Source organism: Podarcis cretensis (assembly GCF_951804945.1).
Source record: "Podarcis cretensis genome assembly, chromosome: 2".
Lineage (NCBI taxonomy): Eukaryota > Metazoa > Chordata > Lepidosauria > Squamata > Lacertidae > Podarcis > Podarcis cretensis.
The window spans coordinates 62,727,212-62,754,125 of record NC_137171.1 but is presented as its reverse complement, the minus strand read 5'-3'; the positions used below and the strand labels follow the sequence as shown (position 1 = coordinate 62,754,125).

General features: G+C 40.5%; 2 protein-coding genes and 1 long non-coding RNA gene across 9 annotated transcripts in view; 2 read left to right on the top strand and 1 right to left on the bottom strand.

Annotated features, from left to right (window-relative positions):
* LOC307209763 (uncharacterized protein) overlaps window positions 1–11,028 on the bottom strand; it is a gene marked incomplete at both ends in the record, with an annotated part of 45,258 nt that extends 34,230 nt beyond the window's left edge. For 2 of the 5 annotated variants that reach the window (XR_013835756.1, XR_013835758.1), the window contains one exon: window positions 9,237–11,028. Coding sequence is in view for 2 of the 5 variants with exons in the window: in XM_079965131.1 (XP_079821257.1) it covers window positions 4,975–5,024; window positions 10,119–11,028 (960 nt within the window). Of the gene's footprint in view, window positions 1–4,937; window positions 5,025–9,236 lie in introns of all 5 variants that reach the window. The other 3 variants (XR_013835757.1, XM_079965131.1, XM_079965130.1) reach the window with 3 other exon arrangements.
* LOC307209765 overlaps window positions 6,728–26,914 on the top strand; it is a 47,159-nt gene continuing 26,972 nt past the window's right edge. Inside the window, exon 1 of the long non-coding RNA XR_013835763.1 lies at window positions 6,728–7,099. This is a non-coding gene — a long non-coding RNA (uncharacterized lncRNA). The remainder of the gene's footprint in view (window positions 7,100–26,914) is intronic.
* The window catches only part of RNF130 (ring finger protein 130), a 43,358-nt gene continuing 26,972 nt past the window's right edge, over window positions 10,529–26,914 (top strand). The window contains exons 1-3 of one of the 3 annotated variants that reach the window (XM_079965128.1): window positions 10,529–11,475; window positions 21,551–21,742; window positions 24,340–24,590. In XM_079965128.1, coding sequence (XP_079821254.1) covers window positions 11,217–11,475; window positions 21,551–21,742; window positions 24,340–24,590 — 702 coding nt within the window. In that variant the 5' untranslated portion in view covers window positions 10,529–11,216. The remainder of the gene's footprint in view (window positions 11,476–21,550; window positions 21,743–24,339; window positions 24,591–26,914) is intronic. The other 2 variants (XM_079965129.1, XM_079965127.1) reach the window with 2 other exon arrangements.

Below are 26,914 nucleotides of genomic sequence, written 5' to 3'. Positions count from 1 at the left end.
ATATAGCCAAGCATTAATAATCAACTCAAGGAAACATTATATAGCCAAGCGTTAATAATCAACTCAAGGCAACATTGTTTTTGGCTGCATATTCCTTCTGCTGGGCCACCAGGATTACCTTTCGTTTTGCAAAGTGTTAGTTAAAGGACATTTCCCTGAGAGCGATTTTCTTTGATTCCATTTGATTGCAGTATGGGGGCTGCGTTGCTCTGCTGTTCCTATTGTTTCATCACTACATGCTTGTGAGTTGCTCCTCAGGAGGCAGGTCTATCCACCTGACCCATTTGTTTGGTGTCAAATAAATTTATAGACATATACAAACAGAACAGTCAAGTGATGAATAATTATTTCATATCATCGTCACTTACGGTAGACAATTGATAGTATCAGTAATTAATTCTACTTACAGTGGTAATTGATTGAACAAATAATTGGATTAGATTCTAGTAAATAACAATAATAATAAATAATAAGAACAATCAATAAATAAATAAATAATAGATAAATAATAATAGAATGATAATAATAATAATATTAAAATAAAACATTAAAATAAAGAATATTAATAATAATATATAATAAAAAATAAATAAAGAGAATAAGTGGAATGGCATCACATACCAAGATTAAATTGATTAATTAATTAAGTAAATCTAAAGATAAATATATAAATAGACAAATAAAACTAATAAAAATAAAAATAAAATTAATAATAAATAATTGACATATATTTCGGAACCCTCAGTTGCTTAGATCATGGTGACAATAATGCCAAGGTTGCAGGTTCGATCCCTGTATGGAAAACTGCATATTCCTGCATTCCAAGGGGTTGGACTAAATGACCCATGGGGTCCCACACAATTCTAGAGAGCCTGGATAGCTCAACTGGTTAGAGCATGGGGCTGATAATGCTTGGGAATCATTGTTTATTATAAGTAAAACAATCATTAATTAGTATATTTGTTCCAGAATCAATAACATGTCCCTGTACAACTGCTTATTATAAGCGGTAGCTTGTGTTTGTGGCAGTAGCTTTAGCATGTTATCCATGGCGCCTAAGAGGAAGCGCTCTGCAACGGAATCAGCTCACACCTCAGGCTGCATGGGTGCCAATAGCCGTAATTCATCGGGGGTGCCACATGGACGGGATAATAACCTATTTCACACTGCCTAAATGCATTTAGATTGTTCATTGATGATTATGAGCAGCTTTTTTCCAATCAATCCCCTAACCCCATGCCCTCCACTGCTACCCCTGATATGCTCTTGGACAGTAACTGCAGCAGTGCAAACTAGGCATCATCTTGGCATCATCTGGTCCTCAGAACTGCATTCACCAATTAAAGTATGTAATGTAATAAACACTAATGAATGCTGCTTTGCCTGATTAGAAAGACAGTACAATTGTGCGGGGGGGGGGGGTTATGTTCCAAGGATGGTGAGTACCGGTATATGCAAACTCATGTAGTTCTGAACTACTTCACCACCTGTACCTTCCAAGCTTAAAAGCTCTCTGCCTTACTTAGTGGGCTCTAGGATGCTTTTGTGCCAGCTCTGAGATGTTCCAAGTTCCAGCAAGAACATCCCAGAACCTAGTATGCATGCTTAAAAGCTCTTTCCACCAGGAAAACTCAACACAAAAGGAGCTTTTAAGCTCTTCACCTTGTGTGCAATTAATTTGTGCGATTTCAACCAGCCAGTTTTCAACCATACGAGGTTGAGATCGCACAAGTTAATTGCACACAAGATGCTATTGTACTGTATATGAAAATATTTCCCATTGGAAGATTTACTTTCATTTCTCTTTGCCCATGCAGGAGTGTTTGTGCTTTTGTATATAGCTGTGCTGCAGATTTACTTCTGAATAATAGCAGTGTGCTGCGCTGGCTGTGCTGCAGATTTACTTCTGAATAATAGCAGTGTGCTGCGCTGGCTCGCCAGATGCAGCTTGTCACGCTGGCCACGTGACCCGGAAGTGCCTGCGGACAGCACTGGCCCCCGGCCTCTTAAGTGAGATGGGCGCACAACCCTAGAGTCGGACACGACTGGCCCGAAAGGGCAGGGGTACCTTTACCTTTACCTTTTCTAGCAGTACGTCAAGTTGTCTGGTTTGTTGTATGAATGCACCCAGTGTTTTTGTACCTGTTTCTCATTTTGATTTCTTAATGAATGGCTGGACTGACTTGATAAGGTGCTTTGACTCATTTGAAACAAAATAGTCGTAGAATTATTTACTTCATACAAATATAGCACCATCTGTGTACACAAGCACATTGAAGAATTATATTAAAAAGCTGTGAGTGCCATTAGGATTGTAGCCAAAACAGAGCTGCTGGAAAGCAAGAGGGAGGGAGAACCAGGAGGACTGCAAAGGAACAAAAAGAAAATAAACTATTGAGACCAACCAACCCCAATCCCCAAGGGGTTGAGATCATGCTCAATGGTCACAGCAAAGGGCTGTAGCTCAGTGGCTGAATATCTGTTTTGCATATGGATGGTCCCAGTTTTATTCACTGGCATCTCCAGGTAGGGCTGGGAATGTCCCCTGCCTGAAACCCTAGCCAGCTGCTTCCAGTCAGTGTAAACAATACTGAGCTAAACAGACCAATGGTCTGACTTGGTATAAGGCAACTTACTATGCTCCACAGAATACTGTTATTATTTAGTGCATTTAAAATCACTTTTCATTCCAAATTTTTGTGTACGTTGGTTTTTTTTGTGGGGGGGGGGGGTTGGTAGGGTTGGTAAAAGACCAGGGAGAGTGGAGTATGGAATGGAGTATGCTGGAAGGGAGCATAGGTGACTAACTGGCTGGAGCACTGGAGAGCAACATTTTGTTGCAGCTTCCACTTGCTGTAAATAATAGTGTTACAGCTATGTTGTGCTGTTGGGCTAAGCAAAGAGCTAGAGCTTTCTTTCTAGGTTCTAATTGTTTGATAGTAGATAGTGAACAGTATGTACTGTATTTACGCGAATCTAACGTGCCATTGAATCTAATGTGCACCTCAATTTTAAAAACCTTGAAACCAAAAAAGTATTTGCTGCCAAAGGTAATATGCACCATCAAATCTAATGTGCACCCTAATTTTCGCAATGTTAATTTGGCCAAAAAAGATGTGCATTACCTTTGAGTAAATACAGTATTTCCTTACTGGCTAGTCACTGCTATCAGTCCTGTTGCCCTTTATTTAGTCTAATGTAGGTAGACACACCTTCTTGGAGGGAGGCTGTATTTGCTCAGTCTGTGTGAAAAATGGATGTGCCAAGAGAGCTAAAATCTTCTGACGCTGACCCAATCCATGGATAATGCAAATTGGTTACAAAAGGTTACAAAATGGTGCCAACCAGTAGAACTGATCTTTAATAGTGTGCTGGGATGAGGCTAGAATTTTGTCCACTTGCTTGGGTTTCCTGCCAGCTCAGCTTGTACATTTGTAAATAGGCAGTTTATTACAAATGCCACACTAAGTCTCTAGTGTTACTTTAGCCAAAGAAAAACTGCTCTATAGAATAAGATTTCCCTGGAACATCCCGCTATTCAGAGATTTACGTAGTGCAAAACAAAATCTACATCTCCAAAACATTCTAAAACTTTAGCTGTCACCCAGCAGAACCAAATGCAGTGAAAACTTGTTATATAAACTGTTGTGATATTCGTTACATCCCTGCTCTAGATATTCATAAGCTCTATATTCACCTCTGATGCTATTCTATCCTCTGTTGCTGATATTATAGACAGATTTCATAAATTCTGCATAGGAAGGAATTTCAAGGAGACAAGCAGGCAGCTTTTGCTGCTGATTTTAGTTCTGGTGTTACTGCTTGCATGAGGGACACAAGGTGCTACCGTGACATTTACACATTTAGAAAAGCAGCATTCTTCCCAAGTATTTTCTGCTTTGCATAAAAGTGAACACTGTCAACTCCACTGATGCGGTGACACTTTACAGTACAGCTGAGCTGTCAATAAAGTTGCACTAGATTGGGAGATATTATTCACTGTAGAACTGTGAAATTTCTCTACAGCAATGAAAGTACAAGACCAGTTCTGAGCAATCATAGTGGAACAGCAAGGCATTTTCTGTATAACTAGTACTTTTGTTCTGGTGCCTGAGGCATAGGTGATATTTTGCAATTTCCCCTTCTGGATTGTAGTTTTGTAACCCGTTTTTATTTGCACAGTTTGATTGAGCCTTTCCAGCGTCATAAGCCATGGTTTATGAAGCCAGGAACAAGCATCAGGAATGAATGCTTCTCCTCTGCTTCTCCACTCCTCCAACTGTGCATTGGGTTCTTTGGTATGAAAAGTCTAGATGTATTAAGTCAAAGTTTCCTGCTATGTCCAAACCAGTGAACTCTGTCTAAATGTCAGCAAACCAAGAAAACAAGTGAGGATGTGATCCTGGCTTTATTTTCCTGGTTTGCTGATAGGTAATGGAGTACAGTATCCTGGAAAAAAGCATGCCTGTATACTGAAAAGGAGTGTAAAGGCAATGAAAAATCAGAAAAGACTGGCAGGAGAGATTTCACGTGCTTATTTAATTATTGTTAATGGTACGTTTCTTAACACAAATGTGCAGATAGGTCAGCCAAGTCTACATTATCTTCACATCAGACATCATGGATGCCCATCTATATGCAGAACAGATGTGGAGCTAAGGAATCAAACTGTGCCATGTGCACAGGACTGATTCCAAACAGCAGAATAATTTTAGCTAGGCCTGTTTCTGTGCCTTTCTGCTACTGGGTGGCACCACACATCAGTTATAAAACACATGATTTGCATGTGGAAGAGCCTAGGTTAAACCCCTGGCACCTCCAGATGAAAAATAAATAAATAAATAATGTGATGGGGAAAATCTCTTTCTGGGATCTGAAATAACTTTTCCCAGACAGAATACTCAGCAATAGGCTAGATGGACCAAGAGTCTGACCACCTATAGTATGTAACAGGTATAAAAATCTTCATTGTAGTCAGAAGGATCTAGCAAGATCTGCTAGGCATTGCAGCTGGTCACAGTCATCTGTGTGAATTCAGATACAAGATGGAATGTACAGTAACAAACACTCATAGAATGTAGTACAACGATAGAAAATGGATCGGTTCATTATAGCTCTATTATTTTCTTATAGCTTCAAGTAAAAGCAAACGCAAGTGGGCTAGACGTGAACTAATAAGGTTGTTCTAATTTTGCTATAAAATGCAAGCTGTTTTCCCACAGAGCTGTCTCCTGATTCCTGTGACAGAACAAATACAGGAACCCATTTTTTCTGTTAAAATAATAAGTGTATTATTTTCAATAACAAAGACGCACGGAAAACATTAAACGTTGTCAAGCAATCTGCCCACGGTTGGACACAGTAAATATTTCTTGTGAAGGACACTAGTGAAATGTGAATATTTGTCATTTTTGTTGCTGCATAGTCCCCTGAGTACAGGATGAAGAGTTTTTGCAGAATGCTTAAAAGGCCATTAGTGGACCCACTGTGGTTCATCACCTTGCATTTCCCAAGCACGGGGGTGGGGGGTGGGGGAGATGTGATGTGAAAGCAGAACATTCAGCTACCACTTCAAAAACATTTCCTGTATTATATTGACATTTCTATAGAGCTTTTCATAAATGACATCTCTGAGGATTTTACAGATCCACAAGTTATCTGCCTTTAGTGGGTTTTGTGGGTCAATGTTTGCTCTCACAAGCACGCACAATGCATACTGCAGTTGTTGAAAGCCACCCAAGAAGAGGAGGGAAACTTGGCCCTCATTAAAGGAAAAATTAAACTAGCACAATGCAATTTGCTTCTAGATTCCTCACACTGGTGATCAAGTGTATCATTCACAACAAACACATTAGCTTCTCCAAAAGGAAACATTTAACCACACTGCTAAAGATTAATAATTGCTCTCAATGTGGGGCTTTCCATTGCTGCTAACAAAATAACTAGGCAGGACATGTCTCTGCAGAGCAGACAGGTGGTTATTTGCTTCAAAACACAAATATTTTCTGCAACAAATACTAAAAATAAAAAATAAAACAGTGTATTTAACCATCATAAATGTTAGATGGAAGGTTGCTTCTGAGTTTTCTTTTTGGATTTTTTGTGGCACCCATTTCTGAGGACATAAAAAGTGATCCGGAGTGGTTTCATGCATATTTATTTTATTTATCTGTGTACCCACTTTTCAGAGCAAAAAGTCTTCAGAAAGCAATTTAAAAGAATAAATAGGAATAAATACAAGTTAAAACCAATTAAATATAGCAAGCAATACACAAAACAACAACCCAACAGCTATATAAAACAGGAGTCCAATATGACAGTTAAAAGGCCTTCAGACTCAGGCTAGTCTTTAGCACATACCTAAAGTCTGTGAGTGAGGGGGCTGGCAAATCTCACTAGGTAGTGAGATACACAGTCAGGGAGCCACCCCTGAGAGGACCCTGTTTCTTGTATTTCTGAGAATGGCAGGGCCAAGGCAAGACCTTAGATACTAATCTCAAGATAGATTCACATGAATGGGATGTTCCATATTGATGAACAAAATTACAACTACTTTACCATTGTTACATGTGGTGGTATTATATATATGGTGCATCTGCTGGTGCACCAACTGCAACCTTCTCTGGAAAGTTCAGACAGTAACCCATGCCCTTCTCACAGGCAAGCTAGGCTTGACTATTGAAATGTGGGGGGGGGGACTGCCTTTAACATGACTCAGAAACTTTTAACTACCGTATTTTTTGCACCATAACACTCACTTTTTTCCTCCTAAAAAGTAAGGGGAAATGTCTGTGCGTGTTATGGAGCGAATGCCTGCGGGTGGCAGGGGGGATCTGCTGCAGTCGTGAGCAGAGGATCCATGGTTCCCCTTCCTTCCCTCCTCCGTGGTTACAAAGCATGGATCCACATGGATCCTCAGGATTTTTGCATTGGGCTACTCCAAACTCACTGTCAGATCACATGTCTGTGGCCACAGCATGAACCACAAAAATCATATATCCACTATTTCATTTAGAATATTTTTTTTCTTGTTTTCCTCCTCTAAAAACTATGTGCGTGTTATGGTCTGGTGCGTGTTATAGAGCGAAAAATACGGGTAGTTCAGAATGTAGCCACATGAATCCTGATGGGTGCTAGTATTTGCGTCATAGGACACCATTATTGTGCCACTTGCACTGGTTGCTGGTGTGCTTTCCAAGCCCAATTTGCCAATTTTAACTTTTAAAACCTTAGAGGGATTGGATCCAAGTAATTTGAAGGGCCAAGTTCACTAATACCAATCTTTTCACATGTTATGGCCAACAACTGAGGCCATTCTCACTTGCATGCCACCAAGATGGTGGGCACAATGTGGAGGGCTTTCTCCGTGATAGCCCATGACTCCAGAATTCACTGCCAGCTGGCTGCTATACAGTTAGTACTGTTTATAAATAAAAAATTATTATTATTATTATTAGGTCTTCAGAAAGGCCTTGACAACCCGCTTAGTCTCAGTGGCTTATTTATGAGTGATACCTTATGCTGCCATATTGCACTTCTGCAAATTATGTTTTATTCCTGGGATGCATGTGTATTTATTATTATGGCTTTTATTAATGTTGTGAGCTTTATTGGAAGTTTTAGTATTGTATTCTGTTTTAATATTTTCAGGAAATGTTTTTATGTGTTATTGTGTAAGCCACTTGGAGAGGATTTGGGCCCTGCGGGACTTGACATCTTTTCGCAGGGCCTGCAAGACAGAGCTGTTCCACCAGGCCTTTGGTCAGGGGGCAGCCTGACCCCCCTCCTCTGGCAATCTGCACAGAATTTTGCTTAATGGTTGCCATCAATTTGATTTTAATTAATTTTTATAATGAAATGTTTTTAGAATCGTTGGATTATTTTGATTGTTGTTAGCCGCCCTGAGCCCAGCTTCGGCTGGGGAGGGCGGGATATAAATAAAATTTATTATTATTATTATTATTAAAGGCAGCCTATAAATATTTTTAAATAAATTGTAGAAGGCTGATTAAAACTCTAACAAAAACTGTGCTACAGCATGGACAAATTCTGTAGCCTCTCCCCCTTTATTGCCAGCACAGGTGACAGCCACAAGTCTTCCCCCACCCCAGTGATACCCTGATCTTCATCTATGAAATATTGATCGGTGTATGACCAAGATGGAGATGAATCTTTAACCCCAACATTGAAAAATGTGCACCCATAATAGCCAAATGAGTATTCTGTATGTATGAAACATGTGGATGTAGATGAAACACATGCTAAGCCCATTCTTCTGCTGTGAAGTAAATGTGTTCATTCTCCACACTCTCAATACAGTAGTCACAATGAAGGACTACTAAGCACCAAGAGAGGAAAAGCTGGTTGATGATACAAGGTATAACAAGAATGGGATGTTTATATTTAGTAAAATGAATCACAGTGCAATTCTAAGTGCATTTACTCATAAGTAAATTATACTGTGTTTAATTGTATTACTCCTAAGTAACTAGATAAGAGTCCCTTCTAAGCAAAATACATGGGATTGCACTACATAATATTAACTTATTTATGTACTGCTTTTCAGTCAGGATTGGCTCTCACACCAGGTTCCAGTTAAAACCCACATAAAGGTACAATATAATTAAGGATATATTTGGCATATGTCAGGAAGTCTCTTCTGGTTTTGGCAGCTGGTGATACAGTCCAGGCTCTTCCCTTTGAATCAAGAGGGGCAGAGCAGAAGGTGCTATATACAGTAGATAGACTGGCAGAGGGTAAATTGGCAGCTTCTGTAGCTTGACATTTTTGTGAATCCACTGTCTGGCCAGCATATTGCCAGTGGGACAAAAAGTTTCTCTTCTATGAGGATATGGCTTAAGCCACATTTAACCCCAATGAAATGTAACTTGGCATATGAGGTTTTAACTTATTAAAAAGGAGCCAGAAGAGACGTGCTTACACTATGCACTCACCAACAACTTAATACATAGGCATATCAGAAGGAGGTGCAGAAGAAATCTTGACGCCCAGGCAAATGACCCTCATGAGACCCCAACACACACACACACACACACACACACACACACACACACACAGCTTAGCCCGTGCGTGAGAAAGAGGGATTGGGGGAAAGCTGTTTGTGTGTCTATGCAAGAGGGATCTCAGGCTTCACCGACCTCTGGCATGTATTCCTGGTCTACACCAACCGGCAAAATCTTTGCAGGGTTTCAGAAAGGAATATTTCCCAGCCTTACCTGGAGATGAAAGAGGCTGGACCCGGGACCTTCTGAATGTGCAGCTTTAGCACTGATTTTGGCCCTTCCGCCGGAGCAAGGCAAGGTGAATTATGCGGACTTGAGGGGACTTGGGTCCCAGAGAAATGTGGGTTGCGCGTAACCTGAGGGGATTTCTAGCTCTCATCAGAGAAGTGAATCTGTGAGGCAATTTCCTCCTAAAATGACGGGGAGGAGTGGAGTGTCGTTAACTATTATGTCAACGTGTGGAAGGCACAGCATAATGCGGGAAGGAAAAGGGGGCTTATGGCTGGGAAATGGAATGGCCGGTGTGAGGTAAACGGACTGAGCGAAGGAGTGATTTGCTTGAGGGGGACATGACGGGTGTTGCTGCCCTGCTTTCGCTCCCTCGGAAGAGGGCATAATAATGACACTCAGCTTCGATCGACTGGTAACGGCGGAGGAGAAAGGGTCAGTTTCTATTGGGAGCACACACACACCAGTCCTGCCTCAGTGTCCAATGAGTGTGTGGAGGGGGGAAGGGTTGTAGTAAAGCAATATAAGGAAGATACATATAGATGTGGAGCTAGTTCGCATGCACAGCTGTCCCTGAGCCTGGCTGCCTTTTCCCTTTTCGACGGTTCAGCTCCCCAAGAACAGCGACCGCGCTGCCGCCTCTCCCTCAGAATCCAGCGCAACCCAACTATTTTTAAACTAGCCCCGCCTCCGCTGCCTCAGTCCCTGACTGTAACGCTCGCGCACCCTCCCCTAGGAGTGGGTGTGACTTTCCACTCGAGTTCCCTCCCACCTCCTCGTGGCGGTGCGTGGGGGGAGGAGGGGGAGAGGACGAGGGCGAGCAACGGGTTGGCGCACTGCGCCTGCGCACGCGGCGCGAGAAACTACCCGGCAGGTTGCAGTTGGTGGTTCCGCCGTAAGAACCCGCCCGGGCGCTGCCGGCTGCCGTTGTTTCCAAGCTGAGGGGGGAAAGGGAAAGGCTTGACGGTTGCTCGGTGGGTGGGGCTGCTGGCGCCGCGAGCTCCCTTTCGGCTGTTGGTCGCGCGGCCGGACTGAGCGAGGGGGGTGGGGTGGGAAGAGGAAGAGGAGGGACTCGCGAAGCGGCCGGAGCCGAGTCGGCCTCCATGGAGCTTCCGCGGCTCCTGACTCCGCCGCAGTCGACCGCCTGGGGCTGGGGAGGGTCTGTGGAGGCTGCGCGCGAAACTGGGCTTCGCCTCGGGACCCGACAGCAAGCCTGAGGAGGGCCGAAGGCTCCGGGGCGGCCGAAGCGGCGGCGCCGAAGCGCTCTCCTTGCCGAGCCGCAGGCTGTCCTGGAAGCGGCGGCACCGTTCGCCTTCTCTGTCTCTCTGTGCCCCTCGGGTGGAGCGGCGACGCTGAGTGACTGCTTCCCCCCCCTCGGACGAGACTGTCGACCGCTCCTTCCCCGCGGCCGCCCCCGGAGATACGAAGCCCCGCCGGAGCGGCCGCCGCCACCTGCGCTTCTCTGCCTACCTTCATCCATCTCCTTGGCAGAAAGCGAAGCCCCAGGAGGGGAGCGGGCAGGCTCAGAGCTGCCCCTCTCTTCGGGAATCGAGTGACGGACTGCTCGGCCTCTGAAGCCCCATCCTCTGCTTTTAAAGCATTTGGATCCCACTGCCTCCCCCTCTTCCTCGTCTCCTTCGAATAAGCTGTTGTGTGTCGTCTTCCTTGCAGCTGCTCTAAGGCTTAGGTTATTATCCCGGCTTCTTCGTTCTGATTCGTTTCCACCTTTTAAAACGCGATATATTTTTTTAAAAATCTCCTTTCCCCCACCATCCATATCATTTTAAGCTTCCTCCGGTGGCTGAATGTATGGAAAGGACTAGGCACCCAGGGTGGCTCTCTTGCTTCTTGTAGCGATTCTAATTCCTTTTTATTGTGATATGGAATAACATGAATTTATGCACACAATAATCTTTTGTTCAAGAGACGTTTTGAAGATAAAATTTACATTTTTTAGGGCTGAAAATGTTCCTAAAGTGGGTTTTGCCTTATTGGAGCTATTTATCCTCTGTGCCCATTTTGGTCCTGTTTAATTGTTACACTCTTCCAGCTAGTGCAGATAATGCTAGTCAAGCATATTATACAGCCCTCATAAATGTGACTGTACTGAGTCCTGATCGTTCAACACCTACTTTGCTGATACTTGAGCGTGGGCGCTATGGACAAGATTCTCCCAAAGTAGCTGTCAGAGGCCAACTTTTGGCACCTCTGCCAATCAATGGAGGTAAGGATTTCCTTTGGTTCTTTCTCTTTAGTTTAAATGAGGCTTTGGTTTGTTAAGCTTTCCTTACAGTGCACATTAAAATTTTCACAAAAACTATCAAACCCTCTGCCTCCTCCCTTGCCCATTGGTTCTGGTTGGGTTTCAGTAATTCCTTATTTAAGCAATTGGTAACTATGAAAGGCAGTTCGTGGACTGACCTGTGAAGTACATTTGGGTGAATGTAGTACAATTTTACACATTTTTTTAGGTGTACACCTAAAATACATACACACATGTTGAAAACGCATGTATCATAGGCACTCCTTTTCAGCCTGCTGGGAGCTGCCTGTCAAGTTGCCCTTCTGAAGTAAATCTGAGTTTGCTGCTGTGTAATGTGTGAAATGGCTCTTTGTGAGTATTCAAGGGCATTGAACACAAGATTGATTCTAAGCCTCCCACATAAGAATCTAGTATGGTATCACACTAGTTTCAGCCAACAGGCAAGAATGATGGTTTCTGCATCTGCTGCAAATTTCTACAGCCTTCCAGGTTTGAATGATAATAGTGGCAAAGTTCTTCCCTCTAAGGAGGTAAGCAACATATCAGGGAACTAATTGCAAGCAATCTGACTGTGGATGCCATCTGGCCCTCGAAAACGAAGATGAGACTAAGGCCAGTCAGTCTTAGCTTTAGTGTTTAACTTGCTTTAAAGTGAAGTTCCATCTAGAACAGGCAGTTCTGCCAATAGCAGCTCTCTATAAAAAGAATATTTTTCCTAGTCCTTTGAAAGTTAATCCATTAATTACTGTTACATTAATTTAGACACATGGGTAAGTCTTTTTTTTTTAAATCTCAACCTGACAGTCTCTTGGGTAGCTTTTTAGTTCTGAAAGACCTTGGAGCAATAAAGTTCTATTCTACCTAATATCATAAACGGATGCTTAAGATTTGTTTTAAGTTGTGTAAGAGTGCTTTGTATATATTTAACAGATTCTTATACACAGTAGCTTGATTTTTTGTCACAGTTGAAAACTTGCTTAGAAAAAATGGTTGCTCTGGAATGTAAGCATAAGACATACATTAAGTATGCAGTGTTATCGCTATTGTAAAGTGGAAAGTGCTATGTAACTAATTTTTTTAATTGCAATTAGGACATGTAAGCGTTTAGTGGTGAATAGGTTCTAATTTAGTACTTCTATGCAGTTAAGTGTCAGTACTCTGAGTTATGTGATCTTATGTATGTCTGCTCATAAGCAAGTCTCATTGTAGGACTTACTCTTAGGTTTATGTGTATAGTATTGCAGCCTTAGGCCTGTATCATTTTCTACTTCCTATTTTTTCTTCATACCTCACCTTCTGTTTAATTTTCTTCTTCTTTTGTGCTCTTTGCATGTTAACAGTTTGCTTAAAACCTTGCGTAATTCATCTAAATACTGTAGGGTTTTCCTTTTTCGTCCTGTGAAACTAACATTACGTGCATGCTGAAAATGACATGCCCTAAACATTTAAAAAGATTATTTGGAACAAATTTAATAGAAAACAATACGTAGTTGTTTGAGGTTATAGATGTTCTTCGTTTTATGCTGTCTTGACTGTTAAGGACCTATTGATAGTACAATTTAGGTCCAGGTATATCTGAATGTCCAAGGAATAGGGCACAAAGCATTTTCAGCCACAATTATTTATCTGGATTCAGCTTTAGTTAGCTTGTCTGCATCCAGTCTCCAACTCTAGCCAGACAGAGTGAACATTTGCAGGACAAGAACTAAGTGACATAAACGTATTGATAACTCTAAAGTCTGTATAAATATACAGTAGTTCTCCAAACCGAAAGGTGGGGGACCATGGTGAATAGCATCTTGTACATGGACAGCAATTCAGAAATAATAAGAAGTAGAACACAGAGTGCTCCTGCACTGTACCATTTGGGAAGAGTGGGGTGTAAGTATGAGGTCCACAAATTAGTGACATTTCATACCTCTCATATGGACAGTTTGTGCCTCTGAAGGACAGTTTACGTCTCTGAAATTATCTATTTTGACTCTTCTTTCCATCACTCTTTCCATCACTTCCTCTTTCCATCACAGGAGTAGGTTTCTCCTTATTTGGGGGAGGGGTGGAATAAAAAAGGCAGAACTTGAATAATTGTTAGGGGCACTTTTTTTTACTGAACCCCTATTCCAGTTGGCTTTATTTTATTTAAAGAATTTTAAAACTGTTTTAAAACAATTCTTTCATCTGTTTGTATGCTACTTTTCTGATACTGAATGGAAAATAGTGTGGCTAAACAGCTTACAGACTGCTAGCAAAGTTGTTTTATTTTAAAATAGAAAACGACTATTTTCAGTTAGTCAGCATTATAGGTTATGAAATTTCACCCCTCCAAATTACTGCAGTTTAAAAATGGTATAATCATTAAAATTTGGTGTCATGATCATTTACCAACCTAGTCCAATATTACTGGGAAAGCTAAATACACAGCAGCCATTAACTACTACTTTTTTTTCTTGTGTGTTGCTCTATTTAGGCTGTTCTATATCAGATGCATTGTCTTTAAGCAGTTAATATGAGAGTGAAATTGAAGTCACACATTTCAGAATAGGCATGTAAGCTGCTGTATGTAGCTTATTTTTAGTATTTTGAGTGTCGGTTAACATGAATATGTCTGATCTCAATAGTTGTACCAGGTGACCCTTTTATATCATGCATTCACTGTTGTGAGTCAACTGTGAAAATGAATACACTCTTAACACACATAGTAAGAGTAGGAAAGGCACTTGAAATTGTTTGCCAGTGTGTTGTGTACATCTGCTAAATGCAAAGTTCAACCTTCTACATCCACAGTAAATGTTCAAGTGACATTTTGTGGTGGTAAAGCAAAAGTTGGGCCTGTGCATAGGAGCAGATGCATACCGCCAGGTGGAGATGGGCTGGCACTTGCACGTTTCTTGATCTGTTACTATGCCTGTGTGAATAATCTCTGAGAAGAATGGATCTTTAGTATTTATTTGTAGCATTTATATACCATGTTCTCCAAGTAGCTGAAGATGGTGTACATGCTTCTCTCCCTCCTTATTTAATTCACAGGTTGTTAATTCACACAACAACCAGGTTGAGAGGTTGAGACTGGGCCACTTAGTTTAATGGTTTAATGGTTTTGAACACTGGTCTCAGGGGTCCTAGTCTAACCATGATACCACATTCATTGTGATTAAGGATCATTTTTATTTCCATAGGAAGTCCAGGTTCTTGAGGTAAATGACATTGGCATCAAAGTTACCGTCCCTGAACTTTGGTATAGGTAGTAAAGATTATGGATATGTGTTGTAGTGCACTGAAATTATTGCACTTGTTAAGTAAATGACTGAATTGAATTTCATGAATAAACTCTAGTTGTGAAGGCATTTGCAATTTGTAAGAGTATTAAGATTATTTGCACATTTCCATTTCCAGGTAAACTCCTAAATCTTTTTACTGCTGTTTTATTATAATAATTTTATATAGTGTTCTTGTATGTATTTCTCATTCTACCTGAAGGGTACCAAGTTGGGGAAGGCTGTTAAGTGTGATGCAGATCTCTACTTCTTGTTCTTTGAAATACTGTAGAGGGGTTTTTTGTGTTTTGTAAAAACATTAGATATTCCCTGACATAGTTTTCCTTTGGAAAAGTATTTCAGACAGTATCTAATGTTTGCTGTGGAAAAAATAATTTGAATAATATATGATGTGATGAATCCTAATCCATAAATTGTTATGTATCAGGAAAATCTTTAAAATGTTGTCAGATAGTTTTTGTTTAATAAATCAAATTTAAGGAAAACTTTATTCAAATTGAAGGAAACCATTATCTTCAAGATTAGATAACAGAGATACTCTAATTTTAAGCAAAGGAAAATTATAAAGGCCCCAAACATATTGGTATTTATGAAGATTTTTTACTGGAATAGAACTGGAGTGGGTTATCTGGCAAAAATTACAGCTGAAGCTAGTTCTGGGTTGGCCTTGGTGTAACTGGTGTTTTTGTCAGAAGTAAGTAGTATTGTAGCAGAACCATCACAGTGAAGCTTTAGTTGTTTTTTATGGATGTGTGGATTTTTAGAGAGCAGCTATTTGTGTAAACCAGTGTTTCCTATCTGGGGGCCATATGGCCCCCGGGAGGCCCCAGGATATTCCAAGGGGGCTACAGGTGAAAATCACACAAATGGGGGGCCACAGCACGAGGCTAGGGGGCTACAGAGGGAAGTGAGAAGTGAAGATAAAAGGAACATAAGAGATGACAGAACACAGCTGGTGAATATGTTATACTTCTTATGTGATGTCATGAATGGAGTAACTGGTTTGAGGGTGATATGAAGGTTGTTAAAATGTTGGTCACGTTGATCTCATCCCATATTTACATATAATATAGTTCAGAAGCAGAAATATTTGCACTCGCATGCACATGCTGGCAACAAAAAGCTATTCTAAAAGTATTTATGTATCATAGATTTTAACTATGTTAAGTAAATTCTATTATTTTTTTCTTGTTCCTCTTTTTCCTCTTATTATTTATTGAATTTGTTCGTCACTTTATCTTGCCCAGGGCAACCCAGAGCAACTTAAAACCAGATAGACAAAAAACCCCCGCATAAGATGCTTTAAAACTTAGAGGAAAAATGAAATACATTAAAAATGTCATTTCTACTTTTGTTTTATTCCCAAAGTAGCCTGGGGCAAACTTGTGTCTGTGGGAAAAGGTGCCTGGGGAGACCTGCTTTACTGCTTCCTCTTCCCCTCTAGTCATTTTGCTCACAACTGCCTTCCCCAAGCTACTTTCCTTCCATAGGGGGAAAACATATGGGAACCCTACATCTTTTCTATCACAACTTAAAAAAGGAGCTGAGCATGTATTATATTGAGCTAAAACAACTACTGAATGAGAAAGAATTAAGCAGCTCCCCACCCCTGCCACCTTATCCCAGACTACTTTGTGTTTAACCAGCACAAGGATGAAAGAATTGTAGAACTCCTCATAACAAGTACTTTGAGCCTCAGGTGACTAAATGTTCTGATACTGCCAATCCAAAGTAGCCTAATTTTAAACTGTTTCAATTTATAAATGTGTGTTCTAGTTCTAAGCTTTTTAGGACATATTTTCTCCACAGTGCTGTGAAAACCACCACATGTACTGTAGTCATATTGCTTGATACTTTGGGCAAGGTTTTTGATATTAGCAGGTGGATGTTATAAACATTTATTTCAGTTCAAGCATTTTGGAGAGGAAAAGAGTAAGTTGTTGCACAATGCTAATTTGTTAACTATAAGCAAATAACTGCTGAGCAGTCACTGCTGCTTCCTCTTTGAATTAAGCAAATTGTACTTCCGTATTCTTCAGTAAATTTCAGTTGTAGGCAGAACTTGGGTGACTGTTGAAACTGATAACTGAGGGGAAAGGCCATAATCTGTGTTGCATCTGTCGGAAGAATTTCAGTCAAGATGGGGAACCTATTGGACTCCCAGCTCTTTTATTTCCTTTATTACCTGATGATTGGTCGTACTGGCTAGTGCTGATGGGAGTCCAAGAACATCAGTAGAGGCACAGGTTCCCTATCATTGGCTTAGAATCACAACAATCAACATTTTTGAGACATTCCTGTAAAATAGGAATGAGTTCTCAAAAACATTTTTTCACAGAGAACACACATTCCGTTAAATCTAATACATGTCCCCAGTTTTGTGGTAAAACTGAGAATGAGAGGAAACAAAATACGTTCATCAGGGAACTAACCTGAATGTTTACATGAAATTGTTAATTTGATATTGTAATTGTGAGGGGAAGGCAATGTATGCTGCTAGGTGTTAGTGCTGCTTCTGTCTTTTCTCTTTATACTGATACAGCATTTTTGCAATACAAGTGGACCTGCAACAAAATATTACCTTTTGAATCCACTGTGATAGTGGGATGTTTGCACATTTATGGTCCGCCTGGTTTCTCTTTTTCAAAAGATAGTGAGTAAACTAATATGCAATACAACCAACTCTGAAATAAGTTCCATTGCAACAGTTTTACAGTACTGTACTTCCAAATAAGCTTAAAATTGAACAACATTGCTGTGTTAAGGAAATGCCTGCATTGAATCTATTATATCAGGAGTTTACTTCTTTTGGTGTACAGCATCTGTCTGTCTGAGGGGACAGTGGAGGAGTGTCCTTTTGGGGGTGAAGTCAAATTGTTGAAGAGTTACAGCACCTGCTGTGGCTGTAGAGACACTGGTATGGATGAGATGTGTTTTGTTGCAGCTGAGGCAGATGAAGGCACCCAGTTGTGCTGAGGCTGATGCCCCATGGCTTTTCTTCTCTCTGTGCTCCTCTCAGAGGTCCTATTCCTTCTCTGGTCACTGCTGTGGATACACAACCTGACTGACTGTCTCCAGGCACTGCTGTCATATGCAAGGGATTCCCACACAGCAGGGTTGATGTTACCAGCCTTTATGTCACATTTGCAGTCATCTTTGCAATGCAGAGTTGGTTCTGTCAACAGGCCTGGTGCTTGAAGCCAGCTCCCATTAGAGCACGTCCTTGGGATCCTGCCATCTTTCATTCTGTGGACATGACTAAACCAGTGTTTACTAGCTTGTTTATTTTTTAAAAATATCTACCAAACTTCAGTTATATAAACTCAGATTAGATGTTTATTTTATTTGTTTATTGCATTTATATCCCACCTTTCCTTCAAGAGGCTCATAGTGATGTATATGGTTCTTCCTCTCCCCTTTTTATCCTCACAACCCTGTGAGATAGGGTTGAGAAACAGTGACTGGTGCAAGGTCACCCAGTGAGCTCCATGGATGATTAGAACTCCAGAAGGAATCTGCTAGCAGAATGAGGAAGGGAGGCAATGGAGGGGGGCAATTCTCCTCCCTCTCATAGCTCTCTGCCCCCCCCCCCGCCACATCTGCTTCAGGGGATTAGGGATCCTCAAACAGATGATGGCATGGGACGTGTAGTGGGGAAGGGAATTGCCATCTTCCTTCATTTCACTGACAGGTTCCTTTCATTGGTGACCAACATTCTTTACCAACCCATTTGTGCAGTTTTGTAATATGTGAGCTTTCACCATTTCATCCATCCATTTGTAATCTGAAGTGATACAGATTGTCACATGGGCTGGATGATTCTGTATTTAAAAAGGTAAAGGTAAAGGTACCCCTGCCCGTACGGGCCAGTCTTGACAGACTCTGGGGTTGTGCGCCCATCTCACTTAAGAGGCCAGGGGCCAGCGCTGTCCGGAGACACTTCCGGGTCACGTGGCCAGCGTGACATCGCTGCTCTGGCCAGAGCCAGAGCCAGAGCCGCACACGGAAACGCCGTTTACCTTCCCGCTGGTAAGTGGTCCCTATTTATCTACTTGCACCCGGAGGTGCTTTCGAACTGCTAGGTTGGCAGGCGCTGGGACCGAGCAGCGGGAGCGCACCCCGCCGCAGGGATTCGAACCTCCGACCTTTCGATCGGCAAGCCCTAGGCGCTGAGGCTTTAACCCACAGCGCCACCTGCGTCCCGATTCTGTATTTAAGTAGTCAAGAAAAGGTGTTTCAGGGAAACTTGTTTACAGAAAAGTGCACCTGCAATTCAGTTAGAGGCATGTTTGATTCCCTCCACCCCTGAAATTTATATAATGTGTACATCTCAGGTGTGGATATTTCCAGAGTGGTAAAGGTCAAGAGAGCTATCTGTAACAAGAAGCATCTGATCAGCACTGTCTGCTAGCTGGTAACCAAGATGTTGCAGTGTTATACAGAGTACTGTACTACTTTGAGATTTAGATTCTCCTTTGGAGTGGATTATGCTCCAAAATTCTGTGGACTGAAATTACTTCCCCACCCAAAATAAATTGCAACTGTCTGAGCACAGTGTTGCTTCAGCTTACATGCTTTTCTGCCAAGTCTATTTCCTGTAGCTCAAAAGATGACACCTGGGGATTTCTATTTTTCTCTAATTAGCACAACTATGCAAGTTTGCCAGGTGTAACCTCAAAAGTTTCTCACACATAACACATAGAAAATGCAGAAGATTTTGCTTTAGCAGGTACAATAGCTACCAGAAAATAAGCAGTTGCATACTTCATTGGAAGCTCTTGGAAGGACTAGGAAGGATACTTAATAGGATGGTGAAATCCCATTTTCTGCATGTTTTGTGGGACAGACCAGTTTCTCCAAATAATCCACTACTTGTTGAGTATTAGAGCATTACAGCAACTTGTTGAGTACTTGAGTATTACAGCATCACCTGTGCTGTAGGCATTGAACACCACCACTGAATAAAAAAAGAATTAACCAACTTGAAAGACAAGACCTTAGATAGCAGTTTTGCATGCAATGTTAGATCAGATTCTAAATAATATTAAGTTTAAGTGGCTTAGCTCTAAATGTTCTGAGCCAGATGATCTTTGAATGTGGTTGCTTGAAAAACTGGAAAGCATAGCAAATTCACTGCACCCAAGAAGTTCAGAATTCATTGTGAGTGAGCTAAGGTAGAGGATGGTTGTCAGTACAGAGAAGGTACTTGAATTTGAAATAGACTAGGTTGATGTGAATAAAGTGAATTTGGCACTTTATTGAAAAGAGAAAACATTTTATATAGTAACCTTTTGTACGATTGTGAAATGACATAAATGACTTCAGATCACATATTTTTAAATAAGTGATTTGTATAAGCTTGAAATTACTCTTAAATTGCTTTTCATTATGCCATGGAGACTTTCCAGCATATATATTCAGAGTCCTCAGCTTGAGAAAAATATACATTAGAAATGGATTCTAAATAACTGATCATAGATGACAGATGATAATGGACAACTATTGACAATTAAACTTGCTGACATGGTTGTCTGTGTCCTTTACAATGCTGATTGATGTGTCTGGCACTCAAGGTGTATGGTAGTATCCTTTAGTTCCAGTAAATATTGGAAGATTCTATGAGAAGCTATGAAGAGGACAGAGATTGCCAGCCTCTTTGCCTTTCTGATACATGTAGAGGCACAATTAGACATTGTACTGATTCAAAGCTACCATAAAGATTGACCATTGCATCTTACTAAATTTGCCATATCAAGTTGTATACATTTTTTTGGAGGGGGTCTTTCTCATTTTTTTAAATCATTGATATAGTTAATAAAATCATACCAAACTATAGCAAATAAAATCTTTTTTTGCTCTTATCTCTATACTGCATATTCTTAGTTTATAAGCTAGCTTTTACAATAGGACTGTCTCCCAAGTATCAAGCAATTGGTAAAAGGTAAAGGTAAAGGACCCCTGACAGTTAAATCCAGTCACAAACAACTCTGGGGTTGCGGTGCTCATCTCGCTTTACTGGCCGAGGGAGCTGACGTCTGTCCACAGACAGTTTTTCCAGGTCATGTGGCCAGCATGACTAAGCCGCTTCTGGTGAAACCAGAGCAACACACGGAAATGCCATTTACCTTCCCGTTGGAGCGGTACCTATTTATCTACTTGAACTTTGATGTGCTTTCGAACCGCTAGGTTGGCAGGAGCTGGGACCGAGCAACGGGCGCTCACCCTGTTGCGGGGATTCGAACTGCCGGCCTGCCAATCGGCAAGCCCCAGGCTCAGTGGTTTAGACCACAGCGCCACCCGTGTCCCTATACCAAGCAATTGGAGTACCAAGCAATTAGAGATTTTTAAATAGAGGTTGGATGGCCATCTGTGATTCTGATATTCCAGGTAGGGGACGGACAAGATGGCCTTTTGAGTCGCTTCCAAATCTGCATTCTAAATTCTAAATATATACATAAATTTTGGGCAACTTAAGATGACAGCGGTACATGAACAAATTTATCCTAACGTTTTGCCATTCCTCTGACCAGGTATTGAAAATATTCACTAGTAAGTATTCTGGAACTGAAAAAAATCCTTAAGTGTAATGATCATAATGATCAAATATGGTTAACACTTAGAGATTATTATTTAGCTTAAAAATTGCTTTGGGTTGTACAAATTGTTCTGGTCTCATAACTAGAGAATAATTTTAGCCAGTGAACTGCTTTTTAGATATTTTTATCAACAAACTTTAACTGACATCTCTCTCCTTTTTTTAGTTTCAGATCGTTTAGGCTGTGATCCACGAACTCGGTTTCCAGTTCCTACAAACAAGCAGTGGGTTGCCCTACTGCAGCGAGGAAATTGCACCTTTAAACAAAAAATCCTGCGGGCAGCTTTACATAATGCTTCAGCTGTGGTAATTTACAATAATATGTCAAGTGAGGAGCCTGTCACCATGACTCATCCAGGTAAAAGCTAAGATATTCCTTTCTCCTCATTTTTTTCTTATTTCTCTTATGTTGTAAGACTTTTTAAAGGTATTTGTGATTTGTTTTTAGACATGTTCAGATACATCATGGTGGATAGTTAACAGCGTTTTGTCTTTTTTGTGATTATCAAGCGTGGAAGTTGGTCATTCATTCTTTGATTTATAAAAGTGCTGGATAAAGTGCTGAGACTGGCAGTCTCCACTAGCTGCATGACCATAGCATATTGCCATGTCTACTTTATTTGTGACAGAGAAGAAAATAATGTGCTTAGTTTAATGCCTGTAACAGAAACTAGATGGGAAGAAGGATAAGTATACGGAGTATGGTTTGTGCAACAATCCCTTCCAACGCATATTTGCATATGCGTATTAGCTGTGCTCAAATATTCTACAAAACATACATGATCTATAGAAACCCTTCATGGCAGCTTTCCATTAGCATAGTATCTGAAAATACAAGACTTGGAGCCCATATTGCGCTGTTGAACTATGATAGTATACTATTTCTCTGACAAAGGGAAATCTTCAGTTGCATTCTTCCTAGACATAGGTTAATGCTGGAAATCGTGCTCAGCCAAGTATTAGTTGCATATACTTTTAATCTAATTTTTAGTTAGTCCTCTCCTGTTGTACCCTGGGAGCTGGCATTGAGGTATCCATTGGATTTGCTGTAACCTTCAGCCCTGGCCTGCTTCTTTCTAAACCTGCTTGTTTGCCCCTCACTGGCTGATCTTAACTGCCTTAATGTAATAGGGGTAGTCGAGTAGACAATAAATGCTAGGAGCTTTTCCACTGCAAAATGCAGTAAAATATAGAATAGTTGGCGTCCAGTAGTAGACAACATTCAAGTAGACTAATTGCTTCTGGTGATATGTTTTTAGCTCTGGGCAAACCTTCAGATTCAGAGCCAGCATGTACCTGAACACCAATTGCTGGTGGTGTAATAATGGGAGAGGGCTGTTGTTTTTGTACTCTGTGGGCTTCTCAAAAAGCATGAATGCATAAAATAGACATTACTGGCTAGATGGACCTGTGACCAGATGCATTATATTCAAGTTCATAGTCTCCGAATGCTACATTAAAGCATCTACAGAAAGGTATCAAATACTTATTAGTTCCCATGGTTGGCTTCTAAATTATTGTTACCTGGACTTGTGTAAGGGAGAAAAATATAGTTGCTAGGTTATTTGTGGCAATTGTTAAAAAATTAAGATTAGAGTAGATAAGCAGCAAGAGAACTGTGACAGACCAATTGTTTGAGTACATCATTCTGTCTCCAGCATCAAAGAAAATGCTTCTATAGCTCACAATCGGGTGTGGTAGAGTTGTCCAGTGTTTTCACCCAGTATCTGTTAGGCAGAGATATGCTGTACACAGGAGATATATATACAACATTATTTTAAGTTTCCTTTCTCAATTTGCCCAATAAGCTCTACCATTAAAATTGCATTTTTTTTATTGCTGCTGGATGGTTTCATTGAATTTTACTCTGGGACCTTCAGTTCTGTTTCTTGGATTGAGTGAAAACCAAAAACCATCACTAAATCACTAAGCTAGTGATTGTGTATTACAGTATATCCAATGTTGGTTATGTTTGGAGTTCACTCATTTATATCAGTGGAAAATTGTTGACCATTAATTTCATGAGATTAACTCTGAGTATGACTTAGTTGCTTAGTTGGATATTATCCTGTATACTTGGCCCAGTGGAGCATTCATTACTTTCTAGGTCACTCAAGAAGGAATATGATTATCTTTTCATTTACTCAAGGGTGAAGGTATAGCTTGGCCAATTCCTTTCAGTGTTTTTGAATTTCCTTTAGCCTCAGAACTAAACTGCTATATTTAGGAGGAATGTAGGTGCTTTTTTGTAGGGGACGCAGGTGGCGCTGTGGGTTAAAGCCTCAGTGCCTAGGACTTGCCGATCGAAAGGTCGGCGGTTCGAATCCCTGCGGCGGGGTGCGCTCCCGCTGCTCGGTCCCAGCGCCTGCCAACCTAGCAGTTCGAAAGCACCTCCGGGTGCAAGTAGATAAATAGGGACCGCTTACCAGCGGGAAGGTAAACGGCGTTTCCGTGTGCGGCTCTGGCTCTGGCTCTGGCCAGAGCAGCGATGTCACGCTGGCCACGTGACCCGGAAGTGTCTTCGGACAGCGCTGGCCCCTGGCCTCTTAAGTGAGATGGGCGCACAACCCCAGAGTCTGTCAAGACTGGCCCGTACGGGCAGGGGTACCTTTACCTTTACCTTTAGGTGCTTTTTTGTCTCACTGCTTTGTACTTGGTAGATATCAGTATGATTAGTTCATATTTGTGTTGTTTTGAAATTAAATCATTTTGAACTGATGTTGGTTAAGAGATGTGCATGTAAAAAAGTGCTTGTAAAATCATGTTGCTTTCCTAATTTTCTGAAATTTGAGGCTGCTAATGTCATACTGTTTTTCATAATTCGGGATCAGCTTTTTGATACCTAACAGTTTGTTTAAATTTATATATGTACAGCCAAATGATTTGCTTCTTAATAAACATACATGTTATGTCAGATGTTGATTCATTGTTTTCTTCTGCTTATTCTTTTGATAGGAACTGGAGACATTGTCACTGTCATGATCACAGAATTGAAGGTTAAGGAGATTCTGAATTACTTGGAGAAAAATATGTCTGTCATTATTGCAATAGCAGTTGGAACCCGCTATCCAAACAAAAACTTTAACCGTGGTTCTCTTGTCTTTGTATCAATATCGTTCATAGTTTTGATGATAATTTCTTCAGCATGGTTAATATTTTACTTCATCCAGAAGATCAGATATACAAGTGCACGTGATCGGAACCAGGTAACTGTCTTTTGATTCTTCATTTCAAATGTGTAGGGTTTTTCTTTTGTGTTGATAGATTTTTATTAAATGTTTTTGTAACTTCTTTTAACTACTATACACCATCCTGAGTGCTATGACTACAATGGAAGGGTGGGATATTAATTTCCCCTTGTAATTAAATTATAAAGTTAATACATGCAACATGTGAGCTGTTTCATACTGTGATAAAATATATTTCGGTATTTTGCAGAAGGTCTTTATCATATGCAATTATACAGTATTAAAGGGAATATAAATGGGCCTGCACTAAATGTTGACCCATATATATTTTTAAGACAAAAGTAATACTTTCTGGAGTAGGGGATAAAGGGGATATTTCCTGTAAAACCCTTAAACTTAGGTGAATGTTCAACTTGTTTTGAACTACTTTCCTGATCTGTTACTTTTTGCCTTCTTTTTTTTAATGACATATTCTGGTGTTACCTAAAAAGGAGGTACCTACAAATAAAAACACAGATTCTTCTCACCAAAAGAAGACAAATACAGCGCTTGGAAAGAGTTCAGATTTATTGCATGCTGCAGTGTGAATAAAAAGACCCAGTTGGATAACTGCCAGAAGAAACTGGGCCCTCAAACGCAGGGTTCACAGAGCATTTATAGCGTTTTAGAAAAATATGCAATTATGGCAAAAGCTTAAACTATCCTAATTGGCTATCTTTATGCGTGTTCAAAATATGCTCTTATCTCCATGTACGGTAGCTTGGCAGCAAGTTGTGGTTGTGCCTGTGAGAACCTGTTTATGCAGACTCGGCACTTAGCAGGCTGTGGTCAGTTGTGTAAACATAGTGACAGAGGATTTGAGCATAAGTGCATGCTGTGCTGTGCTGTGCTGTGCTGTGCTGTGCTGTGCTGTGCTGTGCTGTGCTGTGCTGTGCTGTGCTTGCTTGAGGGTCTTGACATCTGCCTTAGGTCATGACATTCACCTGGGTCCCAGGTTATGACACACAGGTATCACTGGGAATGGTCATAAGTGTTATCCCAGGCAGGTGGAATTCAGTTAATGAGAATTACGTTACAGTGTTGGGGTTAGCCAAACTAAGTTGCTTGGTTCTAATATCACTGAGGGCAGCCTTCAAGAATTACTTTGCTCTCTCTGTTGGTGAACACAATCACTACCTCTAGTTTTAGTTTGTAAACTAAGCTATTTAAGTTTCCTCTGGATTCCAGAAATCTCTTGAGCAACATTCCTCTTCAGCCAGGCCTTTGGCTTATCAATATTCTATAGCCTTTTAAATGTGTCTGTGGAAAGGGGTGTGTTCTTGTTTTGCTGGGTTTTTAAAATAATTAGTAGTTACTTGTTTTTCTACTGTATTTTATTTTGTGAACTGTCCTGAGATCTATTGAGGGTGGTATACAAATCAAATCAAATCAAATCAAATAAATAAATAAATAAACATGACATAAGTAAACTGCTGCTGTTTGTAACCTTCATTTTCATTCATTTTATTTGTATGCCACTTTCCACAAAAAATCATGCTCAAAGCAGCTTACAAAATAATAATAATACCAGGAGTACATTTCAAACAAGTACTGCAAAAATAATTTCATAATAACATGAGAAACCAATAGTAAATATAGTAACATACAAAAAACCACTTTTCAAAAATATAACAAGATTACTTAAACAACATGAATCATCCAGTAGCAAAAATAACAAGGGAGCGTCACTGTTTCACCTTAGTCCTAGAAACACTACTCCCATAATGTGCTGGTTTTAAAAAATATGGACAATCTTCATATGTCTGAGAGTCTTAAGTAATGGAAGACTAGATCTTCAACATCTTTCTGAAATGCAGTGTGTCATTTCTTAGGAATTAATTCCAGTGTAATATGCTATAAACCATTCGGGAGTTGAAATGCAGACATTTTCCTCCAGTTGGGAGCATTGTAAATTGCCAAATATTATTAACAAGATTTTGTTCTAATATAAATTGTTGAGTGACTGCTTGTTTATGGTGTGTGTGTGTGTGTGTAACTATTCAGTATTTCTCATTCACCTTTATGTTTGTAGGTAAACTGCATTGGGGGGAATATAGGTGTGCCTTTATTTGGGGGTTCTGAAAAAAAGGTCTACAGAGCTATGGAAAAGAATAATTTTTTGGATTGAACGGTAGCTCACTGTTTCCTATTGCAAGGCAGGGCAAAGATTTTTCTCAGCCTGGATTTTGAAACGAGGCCTTTAAAAACTTCATTTTAATGTCTCATTTGCCACAGTGGAACAAAAGGGTAGTGCCCAAACAGGACCTGAGAAGCTAGACATTGTTTCAAAATATTGGTTTTAA